The sequence below is a fragment of the Phyllostomus discolor genome, chromosome 7 (assembly GCF_004126475.2).
Source record: "Phyllostomus discolor isolate MPI-MPIP mPhyDis1 chromosome 7, mPhyDis1.pri.v3, whole genome shotgun sequence".
Taxonomy (NCBI): domain Eukaryota; kingdom Metazoa; phylum Chordata; class Mammalia; order Chiroptera; family Phyllostomidae; genus Phyllostomus; species Phyllostomus discolor.
Genome location: NC_040909.2, coordinates 46133406 through 46158987, shown reverse-complemented (window position 1 = coordinate 46158987; position 25582 = coordinate 46133406). Strand labels below are relative to the sequence as shown.

At 51.5% G+C, this 25582-nt stretch overlaps 1 protein-coding gene across 3 annotated transcripts in view; it reads right to left on the bottom strand.

Annotated features, from left to right (window-relative positions):
* The window catches only part of DNAH1 (dynein axonemal heavy chain 1), an 81482-nt gene that overhangs the window by 31444 nt on the left and 24456 nt on the right, over window positions 1-25582 (bottom strand). For 2 of the 3 annotated variants that reach the window (XM_036030869.1, XM_036030867.1), the window contains exons 8-33: window positions 19858-20015; window positions 18849-19060; window positions 17906-18204; window positions 16356-16506; window positions 15395-15588; window positions 15062-15287; window positions 14377-14496; window positions 13848-13930; window positions 12662-12803; window positions 12114-12269; window positions 11520-11718; window positions 11187-11440; window positions 10405-10617; window positions 8734-8898; window positions 8119-8240; window positions 7853-7958; window positions 7062-7241; window positions 6263-6403; window positions 5543-5706; window positions 5189-5302; window positions 4268-4456; window positions 3874-3979; window positions 3080-3193; window positions 2212-2361; window positions 616-702; window positions 319-505 (exon numbers count right to left, since the gene is read on the bottom strand). In XM_036030869.1, coding sequence (XP_035886762.1) covers window positions 319-505; window positions 616-702; window positions 2212-2361; window positions 3080-3193; window positions 3874-3979; window positions 4268-4456; window positions 5189-5302; window positions 5543-5706; window positions 6263-6403; window positions 7062-7241; window positions 7853-7958; window positions 8119-8240; window positions 8734-8898; window positions 10405-10617; window positions 11187-11440; window positions 11520-11718; window positions 12114-12269; window positions 12662-12803; window positions 13848-13930; window positions 14377-14496; window positions 15062-15287; window positions 15395-15588; window positions 16356-16506; window positions 17906-18204; window positions 18849-19060; window positions 19858-20015 — 4232 coding nt within the window. The remainder of the gene's footprint in view (window positions 1-318; window positions 506-615; window positions 703-2211; window positions 2362-3079; window positions 3194-3873; window positions 3980-4267; window positions 4457-5188; window positions 5303-5542; window positions 5707-6262; window positions 6404-7061; window positions 7242-7852; window positions 7959-8118; window positions 8241-8733; window positions 8899-10404; window positions 10618-11186; window positions 11441-11519; window positions 11719-12113; window positions 12270-12661; window positions 12804-13847; window positions 13931-14376; window positions 14497-15061; window positions 15288-15394; window positions 15589-16355; window positions 16507-17905; window positions 18205-18848; window positions 19061-19857; window positions 20016-25582) is intronic. The other variant, XM_036030868.1, reaches the window with a different exon arrangement.

Sequence of the window (25582 nt, the reverse complement as noted above, 5' to 3'; positions counted from 1 at the left end):
GTCAGAATTGAATTTTAAGATATCTAGCTGGTGTTGGAATTGGTTGGTATAGGAAAATCCCACACATCTGGTATTAGAAGTATAGTGTGAGAGTGAAGCGTTTTCTTCTAGATAGCTACCGCCTGAAGGGTCCAGCAGAGCCAGGGCTAGGGGCCCTGGCCTGCCCCATGGACTGCTTGACAGAGAGCCCCAGCCCTCAGCACACTTGGCCAGGTGTGAGGGAGCCTGAGGCTGACTGCCTGTCTCTGTTCCCCTGCTTGGGATCCCAGGGAGGCTGGAGCCAACACTTCCTCAGACACCCAGGGGCCAGGGGCTCACCATCCACGTCCTTGAGGTTCTCCTTCTCACAGGCCCTGCGGATAGCCATGTCCAGGATGCCATAGTCAGTGTCCTCCTCCTTGATGGTTGGGAACAGATCAGACACAATCCCAGAGAAGAGCTTGAGGTCCTCCTGCAGGAACTTGGGCACATTCACATCACGGATGGCCCGGAGGCAGATCAGCTCCTGTAGCAGAGGCCGAGGAGCCTTTAGGGTAGCCCAGGCCAGATGCCCCTCTGGCCTCTCTGGAGCCCTCCCAGAGCCCTCACCCAGGCACCCCTCTGGATGGCACTTACCTCGTTCATGCTGGGGTTCTCTCGCTTGAGGTTCCCAGCCGCTGAGATCACAGTTTTCACAGCTCTCATCCCAAAGTCATAGTGATCCTGTTGCCGCCAAACAGGAGGAAGGGTACGTGGGCATCTATTCCCTTTGGGGCTTCTGCCTGGAACACTCTTGTCTCCCACCTTGTACCTGGCCTATTGCCCAGCTGGTAGCTAAAATGTCACTACCCCTGCAGGTCATCTATGACCACCTGCACACCCCAGTCTGGGCCAGGTGCCCTCCACTGGGCCCTTCTGCCACCTTCTACTTCATCATCCCAGCAGCCCTCTCCTTTTACCAGGTTACTTATTAGGTGTGCCCTGCTTGACTCTTGGCCCTGAGGGTAAGGACTCTGCCTTGGTTGCAGCTAAATTCCTGCAGTCCCAGCATGGTGCCAAGGGAAGGGAGGCACTCAAGTTTGATTCACAGAGTGAACGAAGGAGTTTCCCACATGTGTAATGGATGAGCTGGCCTCATGGTCTTTGAGCTTTCTCCTGAGATTCTCTTGTAACATCGCTCCAGACCTACCTCTTCGGTCACACCATCATGGCTTTCCCCCACTGGTCCTGTTTCTCTATTGTAGAGCAGGTATTGGGAATAAATTTATCACACTTCCCCATGATGCCAGATCCTGAAAATACACCTGGGCCCAGAGAGCAGTGCATTTCCCAGAAATTTTGGACCTGGGTGAAAAGACTGGGATTGACTTTGGGTCACTGTCATTTGAGAAGGGGTGAGGTTATTTACAGAACCATGTGGGAATAGCTGCTCTAATAAAGAGGAAAGCACTTTTGAAAGTGAGTGGTTAAAAGGAAGGGTATGTGGAGGTGTGGGCACCCAAAATGCACTGTGGTGGGCAGTTTTTTTTTCCCAGTAACAGACTGCATCTCCTCTAGCCCATGGGTTTTTTGGGTCCCACCTGACCAAAGGCAGTATGGCTTCCCCTTAGCCATAGTGATTAGTGTTCATGCATGAGTAGGCCACCCAGAGAGTGCCCATTAGGGTGATACCAGGAGCATTATCTGGAACTATTAGGAAAGGGAAACTAAGTTGCTAGCATGGGGGCCCAGGCAGAGCTGAGGCTCATCTCTGCCACTGCAAAGGGCAAGGGGGTGGGGATGGCAGGGCTGACTGAGAATGGAGTCAAACAGGAAAGCTTGTCTACCAGTGCTGGTGCCTGGACCAAGGCTGGAACCTGGGCTCAGTATGCTCCCATGGCTGGGAGGCTCAGGTGGGAGGCTGGGAGGCTCAGGTGGGGGGCTGGCTATGCTATACTGTCTGCATAAGACCCAAGTGTACTTGATCTACAGACTTGGGTTTTGTAGCTCTTGACCTCCTAATGGTTGACCCTCCTCTGCATCTGAACTAGCTGGACTGGGCATCTGTTCCTGGCTCCTGTTCCAGCTCCCCTGTGTACTGCTGTGAGCCCGGCCAATTAGTTGCTTAGGGTCTCAGTGTCCTCAGATGAGAAATGGGGATGTAATTCCTATCTCATGGGATTACATGAGATAGGAGTTCTGGGGGCAGCAGTGGTCGTTAGACCATGGAACCTGGTTGGGGCAGGCCCTTACCTGGGAGCTGAGCTGCTCAGAGGACAGCTTAAAGGTGGTTGTGATCTTCTTGGCCAGTACACTGGCTTCGTTGAAGCCAAAGGAGTAGAGGGAGATCTCAGCAATCATGGCGTAATCTGGAACCATCATGGCCACAGGCCGGAAGAGTGCCTGGGGTCCATGGTGCACATGTGAACTGAGAGGCAGACCTCCGCCCATAGAGCACTATCCCCTTTATTGGGCTGTCTAGTCCTTAGGAGGCAGCTTCACCGCCTTTTTCCCTCTCGGATTCTTGGATCCCTCTCTGTAGCATGCCCGCCATAGTTGTCTTATATTCCCCTGTGACTGGACCACTCTACCTATTAGAAACTGGTCTTTTGTGTTGACCTGAACTTGCCCGCAAGCTTGGGGACAGGACTGGGGCCTCCTTTCCATGGCTGGGGATGGGCCTCATGACCCTTGGGCAGGAGGGATGCCATAGGGAATCACATCCCCTGACAACCAGCAGCTGTGTGCCTTGAATGAGTTCATTTTTTTTAAATTTTTATCCACTCAAGGACATGTTTAGACTGGGGAAGGGGGCAGAGGGAGAGAGAGAGAGAGAGAGAGGGAGAGGGAGAGGGAGAGGGAGAGAGAGATATCAATGTACGAGAGAAACATCGATCAGTTGCCTCTTGCTCATGTCCCAGCCACGGACCAAATCCGCAGCCTAGGCGTGTGCCCTGACCAGGAAACGAACCCAAGACCTTTTGATTTACAGGAGGATGCTCCAACCAACTGAGCCACACCAGCCAGGGCACCTTGTGTGAGTTCTTTAGCATCTCTGAGCCTAGGCCACATGCTCCAGTGTCTCCCAGTGCCCTGGGTGGCCTTCCAGGCCTGAACCCACCTTCAGGTTATCGGGCAGCTCGGTGCGGCCAGCATATCCTGGGTTCATAGTGATGAACACCGCACAGGACGGCACAAGTGGGATCTCGACACCCTCAAACATGAAGCGTTCCACCTACAGGGTGGCAGGGGTTGACTCACCTGCCCCTCCTCTGGATGGGCCCCTCATCCCCTGCTGATGCCCCTATCCTGACTATAGCCAGTCAGCCCAGAATGGATCCCTGATCATGATCTGGCCCCTCTCTCAGGATCTGGCCTAAGGCTTTTGGTCCCAGTGGCTACCCATGGCTTCCTATGTCCTGGCTGCCTGAAGTCTTTATGAATCTGCTATCTCCCATGCCCAGTTCCTTATACTGATTTTCTTCAAAGTTGAGCAAACTTGGCTTTGTCTGGGACCAGGGCCCCCTACTTAAGTGGCTTTGGGGCATCTGCCAGCCTCCCAGCTCTTGTTCCCAGGAGACTGTTGGCCACTCTGAATGAGGCTAAAAGAAGGACAGATGTCCTTCCTGTGGGAGGGACCCCTTCATCCAGTGTAGCTTGGGCTGGGAGCCAGCCCCAGAGTGTAATAGGGGTGTGGGGCTCCCTGACTGGCTACAAAAGCCCCCAGGGGAGCTCCTAAATGGGGGAGGAAGAAGTGCCCAGTGCCCTGTAAGATGAGAGAGGTTGGCCTCAGGGAGGCTCAGTGCCTGGCTGTTCACACTGCAGGGTGCGGAGTCACATGAAGGCATGGGTATGGTGGGTATAGATGAAGAGATGAGGTGGTGAGTTGGGGAAGCATAGAGGGGGATGGCTTACCCGCTGTTGCTGAGCCTTCTGGATGGTGGTGATCTGCTGCGCCACCACAGACAGCACCTCAATGTCGATGCGATTGAACTCGTCAAAGCAGGCCCAGGCCCCAGAACTAAATGGGGTGAGAATACAAGGTGGATGTGAGTTCAGAGCCCAGCTGGCACCTCCAGGGGCCTCTCTGACTTCACTAGGGAGGAAGCAGTCAATAGTAATCTCTACCAACTTAGTCACAACCCCAGCTGCCCACCACCCCTCCCCATTGCCCACAGGGGCACTGCCTTTGACTCCCGTTATCCCCTCCTGCCCCTTCCACCATCCTGTGAGGCTCCTCTCATGCAGTGTTCCCAGGAGAGCTCAGCCTTCCTGCCCTGTCCTGTGTCACCCTCATACCCAGCCTCACCTGGCCAGGCCCTTGAAGAACTTGCCCATGGCCATGAAGTCGAGCTGATCAGAGCAGTTGAACACAACAGTCTGGATGGCCAAGGCCTTGCCCAGGTCTTTGGTAGTTTCTGTTTTCCCTGTGCCAGCTGGGCCAGCTGGTGCGCCCCCAAACTTGAGATGCAAGGCACCAGTCAGGGTCAGATAGCACCTGCAGGAGTGAGAGGAAGTATGCATGGGCCATGCAACTTCTTCAGGATTCCCACAGGCACCAGGACAGAGAGCCTCCCTATCTTGTTTCCAGTGAAGAGCGGCTCTTGTTCCTCCTTCCTCTCAGGGCTCCAGGTAGTCTCAGTCCTGGCTACTGGGGTCAAAATTGCAGCCTTTGCCCAGTGCTTCTCCACCCCACCCTGTGGCCATGCAGAGCCCTCCTCAGAAACCCATTGAGAGGCCTGATCTGGGGCCACACTTCAATTTCCTTACTCAAAACCCAACTTGAAAATCTGCTAGTAAATATAGTTGTCAAGAGGAAATGACTGATTGCTTTAGAAGAGAATTGTTCACTTTATAAAGGAACTTGCCCATTATTTTTCTTAAGATCAATTCTTCTGGCACATCGAAAGGAGGATTTGACTGAAAAAAATTTATAAAGCTCATACCCATTAATATTTCCTGAGCTATGAGCTTTATGTATGAGCTCATGAAATTCTCATAACCACCCTGAGGAAGGCAGAGAGAAAACTAAGGCATAGAGGGGTTGAGGCACCTGTCCAAGGTCACTCAGCTTGTGACAGTCAGAGCTGGTTTTAAACCCGAAGCCCATCTTCTAAACCCCGTGTGCTCTGAGAGACTGGCTCTGCCTTTGGTCCTTGTTCTTCTGGGCCAGCCAGAGCTGGAGGAAGAGTCCCAGTGGCAGTGGGCATGTGGGAAAGGGGACTCTTACCTGTCTGTGAGGGGTGTGATCACCAGCCTCCCACTGTTGCCTAGGTACTCGTAGCCATAGATGAACTCGGCATTTACAGCTCGAATGTACAGGTTGTTATTCGTCCAGTAGTACCTGGAATTGCAGGGTGATGGGTTCCTGGCCCAGGGGACCATAAGCCCCCAGGCAGAGTATGCGGCTGAGGAGAAGTGATTCTTTTGGTGAAAAAGGGCATCAGGTGCCTCTGCCCAGTTTGTCCCAGGGCCTTGAGGGCCAGGAATAGCAATTATTGATTGACTCTCTACCTGCCCCTGACCCCAGTCTGCAGCTGCTCTGACCCTGAGGGTGGCTGGGCCAGGGGCCCTCTCTCCTCACCTCAGCTGTGAGATCCATTCAAAGTCATTCACACTGACCACGTTCTCCTGGATCAGCTTGGCCACCACATCCTTGGCATGGACCTCAATGACGATTAGTGCTGAGAGCACTGTCCGCTGCATACGGGACAGCTTCCCCCGAACCAGAGCCACCAGGTCACTGAGCTGCAGAAGTTGGGGGACATTGTCAGGCACAGTCATGCTAGGGGTAAGCTCTTTCTCCTTTGCACAGAGGGTGGGCTTTGGCCAGGTACAACCCCTCTATCCTGGGTGCTTCTGATAGTCCTGGATGGGAGGGGCATAGGGAGGGCACTGGTCACATGAGAAGTCTGGCAGGGAAGTAAATAAGAATGGATGTATGCACATGGCATCTGTCTTCCTGCAGTGTACAGTGTCACCTGAGCCTTCAGTGGCCAGGTGGTGGAGCCTGGTGAGGAGCTCCAGGAAGGAGTGTGGTGAGGAGCCAGTGCACAGGGCTGGGATGGTGCAGGATGTGGCTCCCTCAGTGACTAGCAGGAGAGGGGCACCTGTCTGGCCCCAGGCTCTCCTCCTACTGGTGGCTGGTCATGAGACACTCATTTCTGGGATGTCTGACCTTCTGCTCTTTGGATCCAACCAAGGCTTCTCTCAGGGAAATACAGGGAAAAGCTCCTGCAGAAACTGGGCTTTCCTGGGTGTGGTGGGTGTGTGTGTGGAGTAAAGACAACCCCTGAACTCTCACCTGCTGGGCAAGCTGGGGGAACAGCTTGCTCCTGATGTTGCTGGCCTCCAGGGCTTCCTCCACTTCCATAGTCCAGTAGGTCTGGCACCCAGCAATAGTCACCTGGCCAGGCCAGCTCAGGACCCACTGGGTCCTGGGCATCTGGGAAGATCACACAGGCTGGGCTGACCCAGGCAGCTGCCAGCCCTGACCCTGCATACTTTTTCCATTAAACATGGTCTGTGCTTTGGCCTTTTGAACTCTGGGCTCAAGTTGTTAATGCCGCCTCAAAAGCAGAGAAGCCATTAAGCTCTGGGCCTCTCTGGAGTGGGAAGAGTCATCACTTCCTCAGACAAGATCTTGAAGCAGAGGGTTGGGAGCCCAGGATCAGACACATACAGCCTTGGGTTCAAACCATGGCTCATGCCTATGGGTATAAAATATCTCTGAACTGACTGTGTAGGATGAGGGTTAACCTCCAGACCTACTATTGACTGTGGGTCTGGGAGGGTTAATGTGGGTAAAGTCCCAGCTCAGGCCTGGCACACACTGAGCACTTGAATCATAACAGTGACTATTATTAGGAGTAAGTCTCGTTTTCTGCAGCGTATTTTCAGATTCCTCCCTGGGCAGGCCTCAAGGACCCCCTGTCCCTGGAGATCCCCTGGTTGACTGAGAGCAGCATCAGTTAAGGCTGGAGCTTGAGGATGAGGCAGGCAGGCAGCCCAGCTACCATGCTCGGGCAAAGAGCACTGAGAAAGGAGCAAACGGAAGGAGGACTAGGCTGAGAGGCTATGCCGGGGTGGGAGGCATGACTCACGGTGGGGTAGGCCTTGATGGCCCTCTCGATGATGTCTCGTATGCTGGTCTTCATGCTGCGTTCCACCTCCCGCAGCCAGTCCTCTACATTGCTGGATGGGTAGATGGAGAAGGACAATTGTACCTCCTCACCCTCTGCCGAGTACATGTGTGTGATCTCCAGGTCCTCTTGGAATAGCAGCTGTGGGAAGGGTGGGCAAGAGTGGGGGTTATACTAAGTGTGCCCAGAGGCTCCACCCTCCACAGCCCCAGGGATGACCCGCCTGTACTCTTCACCTTCAGAAGAGAGTCCTGCATCATGGGGCACCACCTGAACATCTATCTGGCTGGAACTTCTCTGACTGTGTATTTAGGCAGGATGGGTCTGCCTTGTCCCTGGCTGTGGCCCAGCCAACCCACTTGGTAAAAGAGGCTAACTCTGTTTGTGACTCTCCATTCTGTACAGGCCTGCGCAGCCTACCTTTTAGGCAAGAATAAGGACAAGGAGAGACAGGAGCCCCTGGACTCATGGGTTTCTCAACCCAGCCAGCACCTCAGTGTATTGTGGGGACAGGGCTCCCCCTGGATGAACTGAGAGCCAGCCTCCCACTGCCAGTCCCTGAGCTGGGGGGTTTTCAGCTGACCTTCCTCCCACAGGCTTCAGGTGCTTCTCTAAGGGCCAGGAATCTTACTTGCCACCTCATTTCCTTCTAGAAGGACTTGGGACTAGAGAAAAGCTGTTCTCCTATGGAAGGATCCCCAGTGCTCCTAGTCTTGAGCCCCAGTCCCTGTACCCCAGGCCCAGTCACCCACCCGGGCAATGTTCTCGAAGCACTTGCGCAGGTGGGGCTGCACTGCAGTGGGGTCCTTTGTCTGGGACAAGATCTCAAGTAGTTCATCATCTGACAGGAAATAGAATCTGCCAAGGTAACAAGGGTAAAGGAGTGGGTCAGAGATCCCTTGGGGTCCAGCCGCCCCAGTACCACTGACACTCCTGCGCCCAGCCTAGGTGGGGTCCTGGGTGCCCCAGCCTCATGGGCAGGCACTGACAGAGTGGGCACGGACCAGGTGGTGCCTACCTGGGGAAGGCGCTCCTCTTGGTCTCCAAGTATTCACTGAGGCCCTTTTGGACAGTGTCTAGCAGCTTGTTACAATCTCGCAGGCTGTCTAGCAGCCTCTGGTCAGAGCACACATTGATCACCTGCATGACCCGTGCCAAAGAGAAACTGGAAGTGAGCATGGCCCAATTGGGAGGGAACAAGGTGGGTTCAAAGAGGACACACATGGGAAAGAGACTCTCAGTGGGGCCTGGGAAGGAACAGGGGCAGGAAAATAACCCTGAGCTAAGGGTTGCAACCATCATTCCTGTCAGTCCCCCCCAAAAAAAATCCATGGTCAAAAAAATTAGGGTTAAACAAAGCCAGGGTGTTTGATTTGCTGCAGGACTTATCAGAGCCTTTAAAATGCTAATGCAAACTGCAAATTTCTGCAAAGAAAATCATCAACTCTTGTGTTTCCAAGGAGTGTCTCTTATGGTTGGAGAGCTCACTTTGGAACACAGGCACAGACCAAAGCTTTGGACTTGCTCTATAACCTTTCTTGTTCAGGGAGAGATGAGACCAGGAGGCTCCCAAAAGCGTGACTAGGGCCATTGGTGGTCCCTGCTTCCCCATCGCATCCCTGTGTGAGCTTGCCTCCCGGTTCTCATAGGCGTTCTTCATGATCTTCCTCCAGATCCGTTCCATTGTCTGGTAGCGCTTGCTCTCCACGGGCAACTGCCGGTTGATATCCTCAGAGGTAAAGATGGGCTCCAGGTAGAGCCAGGACCGCTGACAGTTCAGCCACTCCTCCAGCACTTCCTGGGCAAGGCATAGACTGTTAGAACCCAGAGTCCAAGTTAGGGGTTCTGTCCCCATGACCTAGATATTTTCTCCATACCAGAGTGCTGGACAGAGGTGGGACATCAGAGCCATTGTCTGTGGGGAAGTTTCTAGATGGTGCTGTCAGCCACAGTACTATGCCTGCTCTCCAGAGAAACCCCAAGTCCCCCACAGGATGTCTACACTTCTAACAGAGCTGGCGAGCCACCCTTCCCAAGAAGGGAACTACTTCCAAACCAGCAAACTCTGAAGTAACAGAGTAAAAAGCCCCAGGGTGTGAAAGTCCAAACCAGCCTCCTTGCCTGGTCAGACCCAGGGTCCAAGAATCCAGAATTCTCTGAGGTATATTGGGAGTTGAACTTAAGATCTCTAAAATACTCTGAAACATCAGTCCAAGAATGAGATTTCTTCAAAATAGGCTACTTTTCTCCAAATTCTGCCTCCAAATTTCCCTTTCACGATTTATCTCTTGTCTTTTTCTATCAATGAAAACTCATTCATTCATTCACCCATTTTTTCATTCATTATCTTCCTCTTGAGATGTGTGCTATGGCCAGCTCTGTGCGAGGCCCACAAGGGCACCAGGAGACACAGAGGAACAGGATGTGGTCCCTGCCCTCAAGGAGCCCACAGTTCACTAAACAGCCAGTTCTGTCTTTGAATCCCCAAGAGACTGGCATGAATGATGGTCTCTAACAGGTATTGACCAATGCTGTGGTGGGAACACCTTGCAGGCAGGTGTGGGGGAATCAGTGAGGGCTGCCTTGTAGATGGATGATAGGGATGGAACTGCAGGTGTAGGGGAGACCTAGGGATTATGATGACCACCTCAGGAATCTCTGGATAGTTCAAGGAGTACACAGATAATCCCTCCTCTCTTAGATTCTGGCCTTCACTGGAGGTTTCTGAACAGCTTCAAGGAGGCTCCAGGGAAGGGACTTTTGGAATCACACAGGTGGAACTGACCTCAGGACAGTCCTCCAGGGCTTTGTACACAGCTCCTGCCTCTGGCCTGAAAGCTCTGAAGAAGGACACTCCCCAGTGCCCTCGTGACCTCAACCCAACCAAGCTCCAAATGAGACAGGAATAGGAGGCTTAAGATAGACTGAGAAAGGTCACTGAGGAACCTCAGGGCCTCGTGGTGTCCAGTCCAGAAAGTTCCAAGACTGGAGGTCCTAGCTGCCCCAAGTCCAGGCAGTCCTTCAGAGCTCTGCTGGCAGCTGTCATGCCCTACCCAGCCACAGCTCCTGTGGCCCACTCCTATATCCTGAATTGTCTTCTTCAGCAGATGCACCTCAGAGATGGAGAGCCCCATTGTAGTTACTCTCCTCTGCATGAGGGTCCTGTCAGAGAGCCAGGGGCTAAGCAAACCTGGGCAAGGCTCCTCACTGCTTCAAACCCCACCCAGACACCATAGTGAGCCACTTAGGAGACAGGGGGCTGTGAGGGTGGGAGATGAATAAAGGAAGGTCATGGAGGGCCCACCTGAGTCAGCTTCAACTTGGTCTCCCAGGAGTTGATGCGTTGCTCGAAGGGCTTCTTGTAGGGTGAGAAGGACATGCTCTGGGTCATGACAATATGGTCGTCGAGCAGCTGTGATGCCTCATCTGGACTCTTGAGAATGTAGGTGTCTGTTTCCTTGTAGGGCATCACGTTGAACAGGATGGTTGACCACTCCTTCTCCATCTTGTCCAGTGCCTGGGATGGGTGCAAGTCAGGCTGGGTCCTAGGAAGGACCTGGCCCACATTCTCTGTGACCAGCACTGGGCAGGGAAGAGCAGGATCTGCCTGACCATGACCTTCACTTAGGCCCCCCGGTCACCAAATTCCCCAGGGGCCCTCATCAGAATTCAAGGCCAACTGGCTCTCATACATGTGTTATATGTGTACAATATGCATGTACATGCATGTTGAGAGACAGTTTAGGTGCTAGTTAGGAGTTTTGGTCCCAGTTATAGCCCTTACTGGCTATGTCACCCTAACCACTTGCTGAAACTCTCTGAGTCCTAATTTCCATCTGTTAACTGAGGGTAATGCTATCAACTCAATCCTGGGAGAAGAAGTAATTTGAGAAGATCAACTGAGCAATAACCAGGATGGTGGACCCTGTGCCAAGTTCTTCACATACATTATTAACTCACTTAATGGAATACACCTCAACCCCTGGGCCTGGTAAAGGAGCCCAGGGATGGGGCCCAGTACTGTCATCCTCCTACGCCATTGGGCAGGACCTTGGGTGGGGCAGGGTGAGCCTGCTGGCTGCCCACCTGCTCAATGGCATACTCCTTGCCGGCCACCTCAGCCACCTTGCTGATGCTCTCGATGTGGTCCTGTAGGTTCATCTCAAGGCAGCGGGCAAAGGTCAGGTTGGCTTTGGGCCTGACATTAATGTTGATCTCATTGGACAGAACCTCCCAGTGCCGGGGCCTCATGCCAGGGTTTCGCAGCCCCTGGATCAATGGGATGTATGGCTTGAACTCCTCGATGCGGGTCCGGATGTCCAAGGCCACCTCCTGGCAGGCTGCCAGGCAGGGAGGGTGGGTGTGAGAAGCAGTCAGCACAGGCAAGGAAGCAGTAGATGGGCTGGCTTGGTCACCTACCTGGGATGTCCTTGAACTGCTTCACACACTTGTGCATGGTCTTAAAGGACTCAATGACATTCTTCTCCAGTTGCTCAGCATCGATGGCTGACAGGGGGTCATTCATCCAGCTCTCGGACCAGCGCAGCCAGTCAGAGGCTGTGGTCCAGAGGTCCAGATAGGGCTGGAAATCCTTCACCATCCTGGACAGTTTGTCATACTGTAGGGGCAGAAGAACCGGGGCTGCCTTGGGGTGCTCCTAAGTCTCTCTCCATTCTGCTCATTCTTGAGCTAGGTCTTCTTCCCATATTTGCTCCTGGCTGCCATCCTAATCCTGTCCCTGTGGACTTGGCCCTGTCCTCCCTATTTCCTGTCCCCCTAAGGCTCTGGGCTCTGAGCAGCTGAGCAAGGCCTGCACTGACCCTCAGGCCTTGCCTGGTTCTAGCCAGTCTCCTTGCCCTGAGGGCCAGGTGTGGATTATCTCCTTTCTGCGGCCTGCTTGGTCCTGCCCTCCAAATGCCCGCCCTGCCAGCTGGCAGCTGGGTTCTGATTAGGCCACAAACACATGGCTCAAACCCTGGGGATTAAGGGATGGGGTGGCTGCAGGAGGCCTACGTTGGTGATGGGCAAGCCAAAGATGCGTTCGCGGTTGTTGTAGAGCATGGCCAGCTGCTGGCAGTCCTTCAGCTGCTTCTTGACCCGCCGCACCTCATTGGCAATCTCATGCGCTCGTGCAATCTCCACATGGGTGGAGAAGCCAGCTACCACCAGCTGTGGGCCAAGGAGCAAGGAATCAGAGGTCTCTGTGGCCCCACCATGCCCACATGCATCCAGAGAGCCCAAGGTCCCCAGGCATCAGCATCTCCCAGTTCTGAGGGCACTTTCTTCTCTGGGAGTAAGCAGATTCCTGGCCCATTACAGGCAGCTGACCACCCTGTGGTAACATAGCAAAATCAGAGAAGAACCCAGTGCCCTGAGCACTGCCCACTGGGACAAAACAGAGGAGTCGGGGCTCTTCGCTACCCTGAATTCTTCTGGAGCTTGCTGCCCAGGCATCCCTCTGGCTTTTCAGTTCATTTGGCCTGGCCCTGGAGAAGGGGTGTACGTGTGTGTGTGTGTGTGTGTTCGGAGCCAGTCCCAGTAGAGCCTCAGCCAAGCCCTACCTGCAGCCCTTCCAGCTTCTCCTGGAAGTTGTTCTGATCCATAACCTGGATTTTGTGGAACTTCTCTTCATCTTCAATGTGCTGCTGCCGCACTATCTCTATCTGTCCGAGGATCTTAGAAGGCCAGTTGTTGGCTGCCCATCTGGATGAGGCAGGGGTAGAGATTGGGGGGGATGTCACAGCTGAAATGATGGGGTGGGCAGGCCAGGCAGGGGCACCCAGGGGGAAGGGGAGAATGGGGAATCCAGGTGGCAGTTGAAGCTAGACAGGGCTGTACAACTGGGAAGTAGAAGTGAGGTGGGAGGTAGCCATTTTGTGGGGTATGCATCTGCCAGGCAGGGGAAGCAGTCCTTGCCCTGGGGCTGTGGTCTGGGAGCTGTGGTCAGCATCCAGGGAGAAGCAGATCCAATGTGCCCAGTGCAGTGATGGGGCAAGGGGGTGGGAATAGTGTCAAAGTAACAGCCTCTAGCCTGCATTTCCTTGGGGACCAACCAGGGCCACCAGGCCAGCTTTCTTCATATTAGACCAACTCTCTTTGCCTGCCTGACATGGATTCAGGGACTCTGCCTGCAGCTGGCCTAGAGGTGTTGACCCTGGGGAGGCCCATCCTGTGCACCAGGATGTCCTATAAAGTTGGAGTCTTGAAGCTCCTTGGCAGGGCTCCCAGGAGAGAATGTCAATCTCCCCTAACTCCCAAGGTCCTGGAGGGACCCCCAGTCTGTGAGGCAGGGTGGGCAAGGGGTCTCTAGGGACCTCAGTAAGGAAGTTCCAGCCTGAGGCCATTTCCCATGAGCTGGGTGGGGACAAGTGCTCTTCCCCAAGGAATGCCCACCTTGGGAAAACCCTTGGAAAAAGGGTTTAGCCTCCTTTCCCCAAGAACCCAAAGGGCTCCAACTATAAACATGAGGCCCTGCTGATGGGATAGAGAATGGAGACAGGGTTGGGGGCAGCAAGGTCCCTAGGCCAAGAGGCTCAAATAATTTCCTTCTGCCCCATTGACCACCTGACCCTGGCTCTGGTCCCAGACCATGTGGAGCCATTGCCTCTGGCATCTCAGCAGGGCATTTGTGGTGTGACTGCACAGCTGTGGCCACAGGATATTTGAGAGCCACTGCAGTTTGGCACCTCCTCCTCTATCTCCTTCTGTCTACCACCCTCCTAGGGTGGGGACCAAGTTCCCACTCACTTGTCATTGAAGTCATCTGTGCTGAGGTTGTAAAGGAATTCATCCATGATCTGGTAGTCATCCATGACCTTCACAATCCGCTCCTGCAGTGACAGGTGGTGGTGAGAATGCATGTGTGCCTGGTTGGGGGGTTGCCACTGGTGAAAGAGGGCTCCCCAAGGTGGTTAGGTGCTGGGGAGAGACTGCTCTCTTCCAGAGAGAGGAGGCCCAGGGTGGGGAAGGAGGTGTGGGGTGCAATGCTAGCATTGAGATAAGAGCTTCAAGGGCCATGGCCACCATACCTCCAACCTTCAGCCCCTGACCCATATATTTCATCCTTCTGACCTCCCAGACAGCATAGCTCTGAACCTCCATTGTGCACCCAACCTCACAGCTCCCCTGGGCCCCACCCATCCTCTGTATCTACCTTGCCTCTGGCCTCCTGGTTCCTGACCTTCCAGCTCCCCAGTGTCCAGGGTGCCACCTGACTTCTAGGATCTTGATCCAGGACACCAGCCCCCACTCCCTGGCTCCCATTCATGCACCTCACCTCCAGCCCCACCAGCTTTTCAGGGATGCCCTTCATCCACTCTCGAAGCTCAGCCAGCTCCTCTATGCTGTTGGGCTTCTCATAGATCTTGCGGCTGATGCTGCGAAACTCCTCACAGATCTGGCAGTGGGAAGAGGACACCAGGGAGGCCAAGTGCCTCTCCCTTGCCTTCTGCAGGACCTGCACCTCCTTCTTGATCCCGTGTCTACAGGCAGGTAATTGCCCCCACCCTACCACATCCTGCAGTCGGTTCCCTGGGGAGCTGAGGCCTTGTGGTGGGACAAGGGTGTCACTGAGCACATTTCACCTTCCTTAGCCTCCTGTGCCAAAACACACATATACACACACATGCACACACACACACACAGCATTTCTGAGGCCTGAACCTGCACATCCTCAGCCCTGTGAAATGGTCCACCTCAGAATGTCCTTATGAGGGATTTTCAGGCCTCTGTAAGTCTAGAGAAGGAGATAGCAACAGCCCTTTCCTGGGACCCCTCCATACAGGACAGCTCCCTGCAGACAGGCAGGGTCAAGGCAGGATTACTTTCAGATCTTTTCACTGGCCTGGGTGTCTGCAGACACCCCTGACCTTGCCTGGGGACATCTTGCTCGTGTGAGTTTACTATCTACACAAGGATAATGTGCTACTGTGGTCACTGGGGCTGGGCAGGTGGGCACTTACATCGTTCACCTCGTTGTGAAGGTTCTTGGCCAGGATATCCAGCATGGAAGTGGCCAGGGCCTTGCGCTTCTTGGACAGGCTCTGCTTGACATTGTCCACATTGATGTAGAAGGGCCCAATGATGATGCTGCTGGGCAGTGAGTTGTCCAGAATCTCTTTCTCTTGTAGGTGGGTAAGCACCACCTTCCGTACCTCCTCAGCTGATGGGCAGTGCTCCTGGTAGGCTCTGTGGATGGCAGGCACGGGGGGGGGGGGGGGGGGCGGGCAAAGGGTGGTGAGGGTGTGGGTGTCAATCACACAGACACACAGACGGACTTAGACACACAAACACACTTGAGGAATGTAGCGACGTCACTGTTGTTCAGCTCCAGGTACTTTCTATACTCCTTGGCATAGGCCTGCAATGGGATCATGGCCTTCTGCACAGCATTGACCATGGTGGCCCTCAGCTCCTCCACCAGGGGCTCATGAAGCCCCACGGACTCTAGCAGGGGATCACCGCTGATAAAGATGTCCTCCATCACCAGCTGTGGAGTAGGGGGAGGGGCATAGAACTGGATGAGCAATGAGGCAGGTAGGCAGAGGAGTTGGAAATGTGATCCAAAGATTGAGTGGGCAGCAGTATGGCCTAGCACAGACAGCATGGTGGGGGTGGGGGCAGGGTTGGGGCTGTGGACCAATACAAGGCTAGAAGCCCATGGGATCCATCAAGGGGCAGTGACTTCTTCTGTCTATGCCTGACACAGCTCATTGCCGCAGAAAGAAACAGATAGGAAAACCAGGTCACTGATGGCTCTGGCTGACCAGCAAGGAAGACAAGAGGGGACCGGAGTTACAGAGGACCAAGGGTGTGGGCTCTGCAAAGATCTGGTAATGAAATGGGGACTTTTGACTCGAGTGTGGAGGTTGGTCTGTGTCCATGTCTTAGCTGAAGACAGAGGTCAGGAGCTGGGTGGGATCAAGAGAGTGGGATCTAGGTCAGGCATGGCTGTGGCAGGAGTGGATGAGTAAGCCCAGCTGGCATCTCGGGTCTGATATTTAGCAGCTATATGACCTGAGGCTAAACTTCTCTGAGTCTCATGACAAAATGTGGATATTGATGGTTCCCAGTTCAGCCTATGGTGAGGATGAAATGAGCTACTCAAGAATTAAAGGGTGAGCATACTGCAGCCAAGTGGGAGGCTCAAGATAAAGTTGAACTGCTCTAATACTCAGGGCAGCACCCTAAGGCTATGGTAGCCCCTAGCAGCAGGGCAACAGGTGTCCTGGGCCTTGAGTTGTGGGTTATGGGTACCTTCTCCAGCTGGGGCACTGCATGGGTGGCCAGGATGCCCTTGTCGAAGAGACTGAGCAGAGATGTCTCGAACTGCTCCAGTGGTGTGCTGTAATGCACCCCTGAGCTGTCCAGCACCAGGTCCATAATGAATAGGGGATTCTTCCGGGGCCTGTGGGATAATGACTAGGCTGATCATGGGCAGTGGCCCAGCCCTCTGTCCCTACTGCTATCATGATGGGTCTTGAGCTTTCCATGCTTGAGACTTCCCTCCATGCTCCTCCCAGAAACCTCCAAGTTACTAGAGGGAAAGACCCAGGCCAGCCAAACAAGCTCTGCTATTCCTGCCACTTGCCCAGAGTTCCATGGGCACCAGGGAAAGGGAGACTCCCCTACCATGTGGTCTTGAAGTCATCAGGACAGGTTGCCAGACCCTGGGCACTTTTGACTCCCCACTATCCCTGGGAGCCCACTATCCTTCTCTTCAGATACCCACTACATGACAACAACCCTCAAACCTGGATCCTAGCTGGGCCTCCCCTCTGCACTCTGGATTGTCACCCACCCACCTGGGCCTCTAATGCCATCTCAAACATCCTGTGTTCCCTGACTCCTACCAGTTACCCCCAGGGTTTGGTCCTAGGGGTAAACCCCAGAGAGCCTTGTCTCCTCCCCACCTTCTCCCCCTGTGCATCCTGCTGCAGCCAGGCCCACAACACTGCTGCCCAGGCACTCACTGCCCCAAATCGGTCCCACCAAGTCCTAGCTCTGTCACCCCTTGTCTAGACAATGGCAAAGGCCTTGGTATGACTTCTCTTTCTGTCTCAGTTGTCCCCACAAGTCCAGAGCATCATTTTGGAATGTAAATCAGATCATTTTTCCTCTCTGATAGCTGCTGACCACACTTAGAATAAACCCAGCCCCTGACCATGGCCCCAGGAGGCTCTGTGTGGTCTGGCCTGGTCCTTGCCACCTGACTAGCCTTCTCTGCCTTCCCCATACCAGCCATAGCTGCTGGTCCTTCCTTCCTTGACTGTCCAAGTTCTTTTTCCCCTCTGTGCTTCTGCATGTGTTGATCCCTCTATCTGCTCCACATCTCACAGATGGCTCCTCACAGCCTCAAGTCTCGGTACAGTTGTAACTTCCTACCTGACCCCGGGCAAAGCCCCTTTCTCCCCAGGGTCCATCACAGTCCCTGCCAAGATCGGCAATGACTATGTCTATTAATTTTCCTGTTGTCTGTCCCCCTTATGAGAACAAGGCCATGCCTCTTTTGTTCCTCCAAAGCCCTGCCTGGTTCATGGCTCAAAGAATATTTCTCAAATGAGTAGCTCAGTAACTGACTGAGAGAATGAAAGTCACAGAAGAAGTGCAAGCCAGGGCTGGGGGGATGTTCTCTAGAAACCAAGGTGGGAGCCAGGCTCTTCCTGCTGTCCAGGACCTGGCAGTGATGGGTACCCTGACCCTGGCCACCCTGGTCCCCGCCCCCCGCCCCACACCACCATAGCCACTGGGGCCTGGCAAGGAAGAGTTCTGGTGTCAACAGGTGCCTCAGCCCAGCCAGGCCCCACCTGTAGGGGCTGTTTATGAGATCTTCGCCCCAGACCATGTCATCAGTGCAGTCGATCACACTGCAGCAGGCGTCACTGATGAACTGTGAGAAGCTGGCCAGCGAGTCCTGCACCAGGAAGCGCAGTGTGTCCTGCAGCATATACTTGATCAGCTCCATCAGCTTGCGCAGCTTTGACATGAGATACACCTCCCAGTTGGTCTCGTAGAGATTGTACCAGCCCTTGCTCATGTCCCGCAGGCTGCTGCGCATGGCCACCTTGAGCGTACTGATCCAGCTGTCCTTGAGGAACATCTGCACCTGGAGTGGCCACAGACAGCATCACTCGGCCGCCCCCGGGAATCGCTGTCCACAGCTGCCATACTCAGAGACTCTAGGCACTAGGGTGCTTGGGCAGCTTTAGGACTCAGATGACTATAGAGGAATCTCCTCCAACCCCAACTTACTGTTAATCTCTGCCAACCAACACCCTCCTGTGACCCCAGGAACCAGGGCTGCTCTGGGGGAAGGAGGGAGAAAGGGGAAATAAAGCAGGGCTTTCCTTATAGCCAAGGGAGAGAGATACTAGGTATGAGGCAGAAAGAGACACAGAATGGAGCAGAGAGGCAGAGAGGGGGACCTTTTCTCCTAGGCCATCTGGCAGCTGTCTCCCATGAGGCTGAACCCCTTCTCTCTCATACCCAGACCTCAGGGAGATACACAGGCAGAGGTGCATAGGGTTCCTGCTTCTGCTTCAGAGGCCACCAGGGTTGGGATAGAAAGTGACGGGTTTTCCTTTTCTCTCCAAAGTGAGCCACACCCCAGCCTCCCACAGGTCTAGGAAGAGGCGAGGCCTGGTTTTAAGGAGAGCAGGGGCTCATAGCCTCACCACTGATCCATCAACCCCAGGCTTCTCTGGGAGCCCCTGGTCTGTGCCTGCATGCCACCACTCTGTGCACACGTACCTGGGAGAAGGTCTGTGACTGGATCTGCTCGAACTCTTCCAGGCGGCTGTACTTAGAGAGGCTTGAATGGAACAGGGACATGGTGGTCACCTTGTTGCACTCAGCCCGTACCTTGCTGAGGGCTGTGATGACCTCTGGCCGTGTGAGCAGGGACACGAAGGTGAAGTCCTCCTTCTGCTCCCGGAAAGGGTACTTGGGGACACTCACCAGTCCTGTGGGGTTGGGGGCCAAGGGCCAGTGTCAGATGGGCCTAGGACATACCAGGGGTCAAGATGGACTGAGAGGGACACAGCTTCTCTCCTGCTTCCTCTCTGGAAGAGACACACATGTCCTAAAACCTCTTTTTTCACGGCCTGTCAGAGTGGCCCTAAGGCCCCACAGTGAGGTGCCTGCTCTGAGGTGAGTAAATGAATTTCCTTCAGGCCCCTCTAGGTCACAGACCCCTTTGAAGTGGGTGAGAACTGCAAACCCTCTCCCCATCCATTCTTGCTCATTCTGCAAACAGTCCCTGATGATCATCTGGGATCCTCAGAATGCCCCCTGTCCACGCCTGACCCAGCTTCCTGAGTACTTTACACATGCAGAAGCTGGGTCCAAGAAAGAAATGAGCAGGGATTGGAAAGTTCAAAGCAAGGAGGGCTTAGGGGCATCTGGCATCCTACTCTTTGACTCAGTCTGCCACCTGTCCAGTGGGGCCCCAGCAATGCTAACCTACTCTTGCTACTGGAGGAAGAAAGGGACATATGTCCCTAGATCAGAACACCACAGCCCTTTTTATCCACTTCTGAATGATTGTTTTTCCTAGTACACATTCACCTCGCTATTTCTGCACTATTCAGACTACTATTTTAAAAACACCCTCAACTCTCCAGGCAGTTAGGAAGAGGAGGGAGATGAATGCTGGGGACAGGATAAGTGCCTGTGAGTGTTGGGTTTCTAGAGATCCTAGAGGGAGGGGTAGGAGGGGCTCTGGCTGAATGGGTAGCCCACTTTTACCCAACACCTTCACCTTGTTTGGGGACTTTCTCCTCCTCCTTCTTAGGCAGGGTCACGTAGGAGAACGTGTCAGGCTTGGAGGAGACAATATGGTCAAAGTTGATCTTGTTCATGCTTCGCTCATAGTCTAGATTCACTTCTCTGGAGAGAGTGCTGAGCTGCTCCAGAACCCTGTGCATGGGGACCAGAGAGACGGGAGTCAGGGGGCTCCACACCCTGTTACTCCCGCCTGGACCCTGGGCCACCGACCTCCATCACCCTTGTCAGCTGTCGCTTTCATGCCACCCTGCCCCCCATATCAGGCCCTGACTCTGCCCATTTTGCTTCTTACTTCTCAATGTCATCCAGTGCAGACCACCCTCCCTGCCTGGCTGCCTCATTCCCACCCCATGCACATTCCAGTCTACTCCCCACAAAACTCAAATCTGATCACATTACTTAAAATCCATCCCTAGGTCCCCTGGATCCTAGGATAAGGCCAAACCTCTTTCTGGAACCTAAGAGGCCCTTCTAGCTAGTTCTGTCCCCCCTTCCTTTCAGGACACTTTCTCTGTTCCTACCCAGTCCAGCCACAGGCAGCCCCTCTGAGTTCCTGGAGGCATCGAGCTCTCCTGCACCTCAGAGCCTCTGTACACAGTTCCCTCTGGCAGCCAAGCCTGATCAACTCAGCGCCAACTCTGCCTGACCAGCTTTCCTTGTCCCTTAGGGTTTCTATCCTGAGTATATTTGCCCTCTCTGTATTAGGGCTGGCCCCATTTATGCTCCCAAAGCATATCCCCTATCTTGACACTCCTGATTCCCTCTGGACAGTGAGCAGAGGGTGAAGGACAGTATGTGCATGGGGCTATATCGAGCTCATGGTCATTTCTGCAGAGCCTTGAATGGGGCCTGACATTCTCAGAGTTCCTAGTATACAGGTGTTGAGTACACACATAAAGAAATGAATGAAAGCATGTGTATGGCTTAGAGCCCCATGTGACATGCAGTAAAGGCTCAGGTGGGAGGTGGCCCATGACATCCAGGAACCCTCCTCTTGTTCAGGGACATCCTTCACCTAGTCCCTGGCCTGCAGCTCTCTGTGCTTCTTTGCTTCCCAACCCAGCAGGCTAAGCTCAAGTGCTGCTTCCTCCAATGATCAATAACTGATGCAAACATATAAAATCAAGCCTCCTTGTCCTGTCTCCCTCACGATAAACTCTGTGGTGTCATCTGTTCTCCAGAATTCCCCAAGGAATCGGAGGCTAGACTCCTTCTAAATCCACATCTTTGCCTAGTTGCTTCCTCCACCATATCTTGCCTCTTTCTCTCCATTACAGATTTCTCCTGAGAGGACTTCATCAATAAATCAATCACTTATACAAGAATCCCCAAATCATACTTTGCTTCTAGGGAATTTGACCTATGGTAAGAGTTATGAACCCTGAACCTGTGCTTCTGAAACTGCTGCTGCCACCCTGTCTGAAGATGAAGCCAGCATACACTGGAGACACACTGGGCCCCAACATATCAATCCTGAAGCCATCCTGCATCAGATTTCTTGTTACACATAAAGTAGTGCATATTTCCCTGATGTCTAAGCCAATCTGAGCCCAGCAACTTAGATATGTGAAGCCAAAAGTGTTCTAAATAATCTAACACTCAAGAAATGGAACTCTGGGCAACCAAGGTAATGGTGGCTACACCAATTCAATTCTCCTGGCACACTCTCAAAAATACATACACACATACATACATACAAGTATAAAAAGCACCTTTAGCACAACTAGAATAGAAAGAATGCTCAAACTTTACATTATCTTTAAGTAGAAAAATAAATATCAAACCCCAGTGAGGTAGTGCTCACACTCCTGCTGCAAGCCTTCATAGACAACAAGGGAAGACTGAGAAAAACTGCAAAGAGGGAAGGGTGGTAGCCCTAAGACTGATCTAAAGTCCTGCCAGAAAGAACAAGTCTATCTCACCTGCAGAAATATTGAACAAGAGTGCTGTCAAATCAGAGCACTAACTATAAGGGAGAAACCAATGTGCACACAGTCAAGGTAGCTTCTTTGAAAAGTATGGCTTATGAAGGGAAAGGTAACAGGAAAAAGAAGTCATTTGGGGATTAGAAGGTGATTGGAAAAGAAGTAAAAGGGAAAATGAGAGTCCTAAAAGATAAAACAAAAAACTCAGAGGACACAATTCTTTTTGCGAACACACACACACACACACACACACACACAGAGTCATCCATTAAAAAAGAAAACAAAACAAAACTAGTTTGTTACACTAATAGAGGAGGGTACCCTGTGAACTAGGAATCTTGTAAAAAAAACAAAACAAAACTCCTGGCCAAGGTGGAGGCATAGGTAGACACACTGTGCCTCCTTGCACAACCAAAATAAGGACAACAAAAATTTAGAAACAAATAACTGCTGTAATGACAGAAAACTGAACTGTACAGAAGTCTGACAACCAAAGAGTTAAAGTAGACACATTCATACAGACTGGTTGGAGGGGTGGAGTCGGGCAGCCAGGCAGAGAGGGGTCACAGCAAAGCGGTGGCTGGCAGACCCCGGGCATGCAAGGCAGCAGCTGGTGGACTCAGTGAGGTGGCGGATTGTGGAGGGGTGTGGCGCACAAGGTGGCTATTGGACCACACGGTCCCACATTCACTTGCAGATAAACCAGGTGAAACTGGGGAGAGAGACAGACTGCACAGCCCAGGGTTCCAGCACAGGGAAATAAAGCCTCTAAACACCAATTGAAATAACCTGTGGGGGTTGAGGTGCTGGGAGAAACCCCCAGCCTCACAGTAGAATTCAATGGAGAGACCCACAGGGTCCCAAAACATACACAAGCCCCCCCCACACAGAAATCAGCACTAGAAGGGCCCAATTTGCTTGAGGGAAGCTGGGGAAGTGACTGAAATCCAGCAGAGGGCAGAACGAGTGCCATTGTTTCCTCTCGGACCCCTGCCCCACAGACAGCATCACAACCCAGTGACTGGGTTGCCCTGCCCTGGTGAACACCTAAGGCTCCACTCCTCATACGTAACAAGTACATCAAGACAAAAAAGTGGCCCAAATGAAATAATAGATCGAAGCTCCAGAAAGAATACAACTAAGTAATGAAGAGACAGCCAACCTATCAGATGCACAGTTCAAAACACTGGTAATCAGGATGCTCACAGAATTGGATGAATTTGGTTGCAAATTAGATGAAAAAAATGGAGGCTATGCTAAGTGAAATAAAGGAAAATGTACAGGGAATCAATAGTGATGGGAAAGAAACTGGGACTCAAATCAATGAAGTGGACCAGAAGGAAAAAAGAAACACCCAACCAGAAAAGAATTAAGAAACAAGATTTCAAAAAAATGAGAGGAGGCTTAGGAACCTCCAGGACATCTTAAATGTTCCAACATCTGAATTATAGGGGTACCAGAAGGAGAAGAGGAAGAGCAACAAGTGGAAAAGATATCTGAACAAATAATAAAGGAGAACTTCTCCATTTTAATAAAGGAAATAGATTTTGAGGAAGTCCAGGAAGCTCAGAGAGTCCCAAAGAAGTTGGACCCAAGCAGGACCACACCAAGGAACATCATAATTACATTAGCCAAGATTAAAGAGAAGGAGAGAATCTTAAAAGCAGCAAGAGAAAAGGACAGAGTTACCTACAAAGGAATTCCCATCAGATTGTCAGCTGATTTCTCAAAAGAGATCTTGCAGGCAAGAAGGGGCTGGAAAGAAGTATACCAAGTCATGAAAGGCAAGGACCTACATCCAAGATTGCTCTATCCAGCAAAGCTTTCATTTAGAATGGAAGGGCAGATAAAGTGCTTCTCAGATAAGGTCAAGTTAGAGGAGTTCAGCATCACCAAGCCCTTATTTTATGAAATGTTAAAGGGACTTATCTAAGAAAAAGAAGATAAAAAACATGTATAGTATAATGACAGCAAACTCACAACTACTGACAACCATACCTAAAACAAAACCAAAAACAAACTAAGCAAACAACTAGAACAGGAACAGAACCACAGAAATGGAGATCACATGGAGGGTTAGCAACAGGGGAGTGGGAGGAGGAGAGAGAGGGAAAAGGTACAGAGAATAAGTAGCATAGATGGTAGGTAGGAAATAAACAGGGGGAGGGTAAGAATAGTACGGGAAATGTAGAAGCTAAAGAATTTATAAGTATTACACATGGACATGAACTAAAGGGGGGTAATGTGGGTGGGAGAAGGTATGCAGGGTGGAGGGGAGTGAAGGGGGGAAATGGGACAACTATAATAGCATAATCAATAAAATATATATATTTTTAAAAAACACAAATCCATGAAATGAATAGGTGGAAGTAAATATATTTATATAAAACTACTATAAGAAAAAGAGAGAGAACACTTTAACTGATGAAAAGTCTCATCTATCCCTCAAAAAGAAAGACAAAACAGGAGAAAACTAACACACTTCAAATGAAACTAAACATCTTCAAATAAGTAATTGGACATATGGAAAAAAAAAACACCTTGAATCAGAAAATCAAAAATAAAACACAGAAATAGGAAAATAGGAAGAAAAGATATTTGATTGAACTCAGAAAAAAATGGAAAAAAACAAAATTATCTCAGGAAGGAAGGCTAAATTACAAGGTGCCCAAGGAAGAATAGAGTCAAATAAAAAATGTAATAAAGTACATTGAAGAAAGACAGGAATATAACCAAGAGAATGATGATAAAAATAAAGAACTAAAAGGGTCATAAAATTATTGAATTAGAAACTGGCAAGGAAGAAGCAAGATAGATAGACAGACAGACAAACAGATATAGATATATAATGGAATCTCTGATGAAGAAAAATAAAACCATGGAACAGAACTAATATTTAAAACTATAAATCAGGGGAAAGGAGTATACAGTGGGAAGGCAGCTAGAGAATTGGGGGCTACTGAGTCATCTGTCCAGACATACCAACAAACCTTGTCAAACTAGCCCCTATCTTCCCAGTTACTTCTTCACCATGGACTACCCACCCCTATTCCCTGTCTCTCTAGCCTTCACAAATGTATTCTTTGTTTAAAAGGTATAAAGAAAAAGCTTCCTGCTCTGAAAAAAAAACCCCTATAATTAAAAAACTTCCAGAAATGAAAGAATATCTGAATCTCTATATTGAGAAGGCCAATTGTGTATTTGGGAAAACTGACCCAGAATGACAAACTCTGAGGCATACTTTAGTAAAATGATTGGTCTTTAAAGATGAAAAAAAAATCCCCAATGACTCAAAACAAACAAACAAAAAAATCAAACAATTTACAAGGGACAGAGCATTGGATTGGCATGATTCCTTTTTTTTTTTTTTTTTTTTAAATTTTATTTATTTGTTTTCTAGAGAGAGAAGGGAAGGAGAAAGAGAGGGATAGAAACATCAGTGTATGGTTGCCTCTCATGTGCCCCCTACTGGGGACCTGGCCTGAAACCCAGGCATGTGCCCTGACTAGGAACTGAACCAGTGATCCTTTTGTTCACAGCCCGTGCTCAAGCCACTGAGCTACACCAGCTAGGTGGATTGGCATGATTCTTCAAAAGCAACATGCAAAGCAAGGCAACAAGAGTAGCATCAAAAACAAACAACAACAACAACAACAACAACAACAACAAAACAACCCTCTAGGCCTCTGGGAATAAGTGTGAACCAAGAATTTTATATCCAGGCAAGTTGCCCTTTAAGTTTTGAATGTACAAGAACTCTAGGAACACTATACC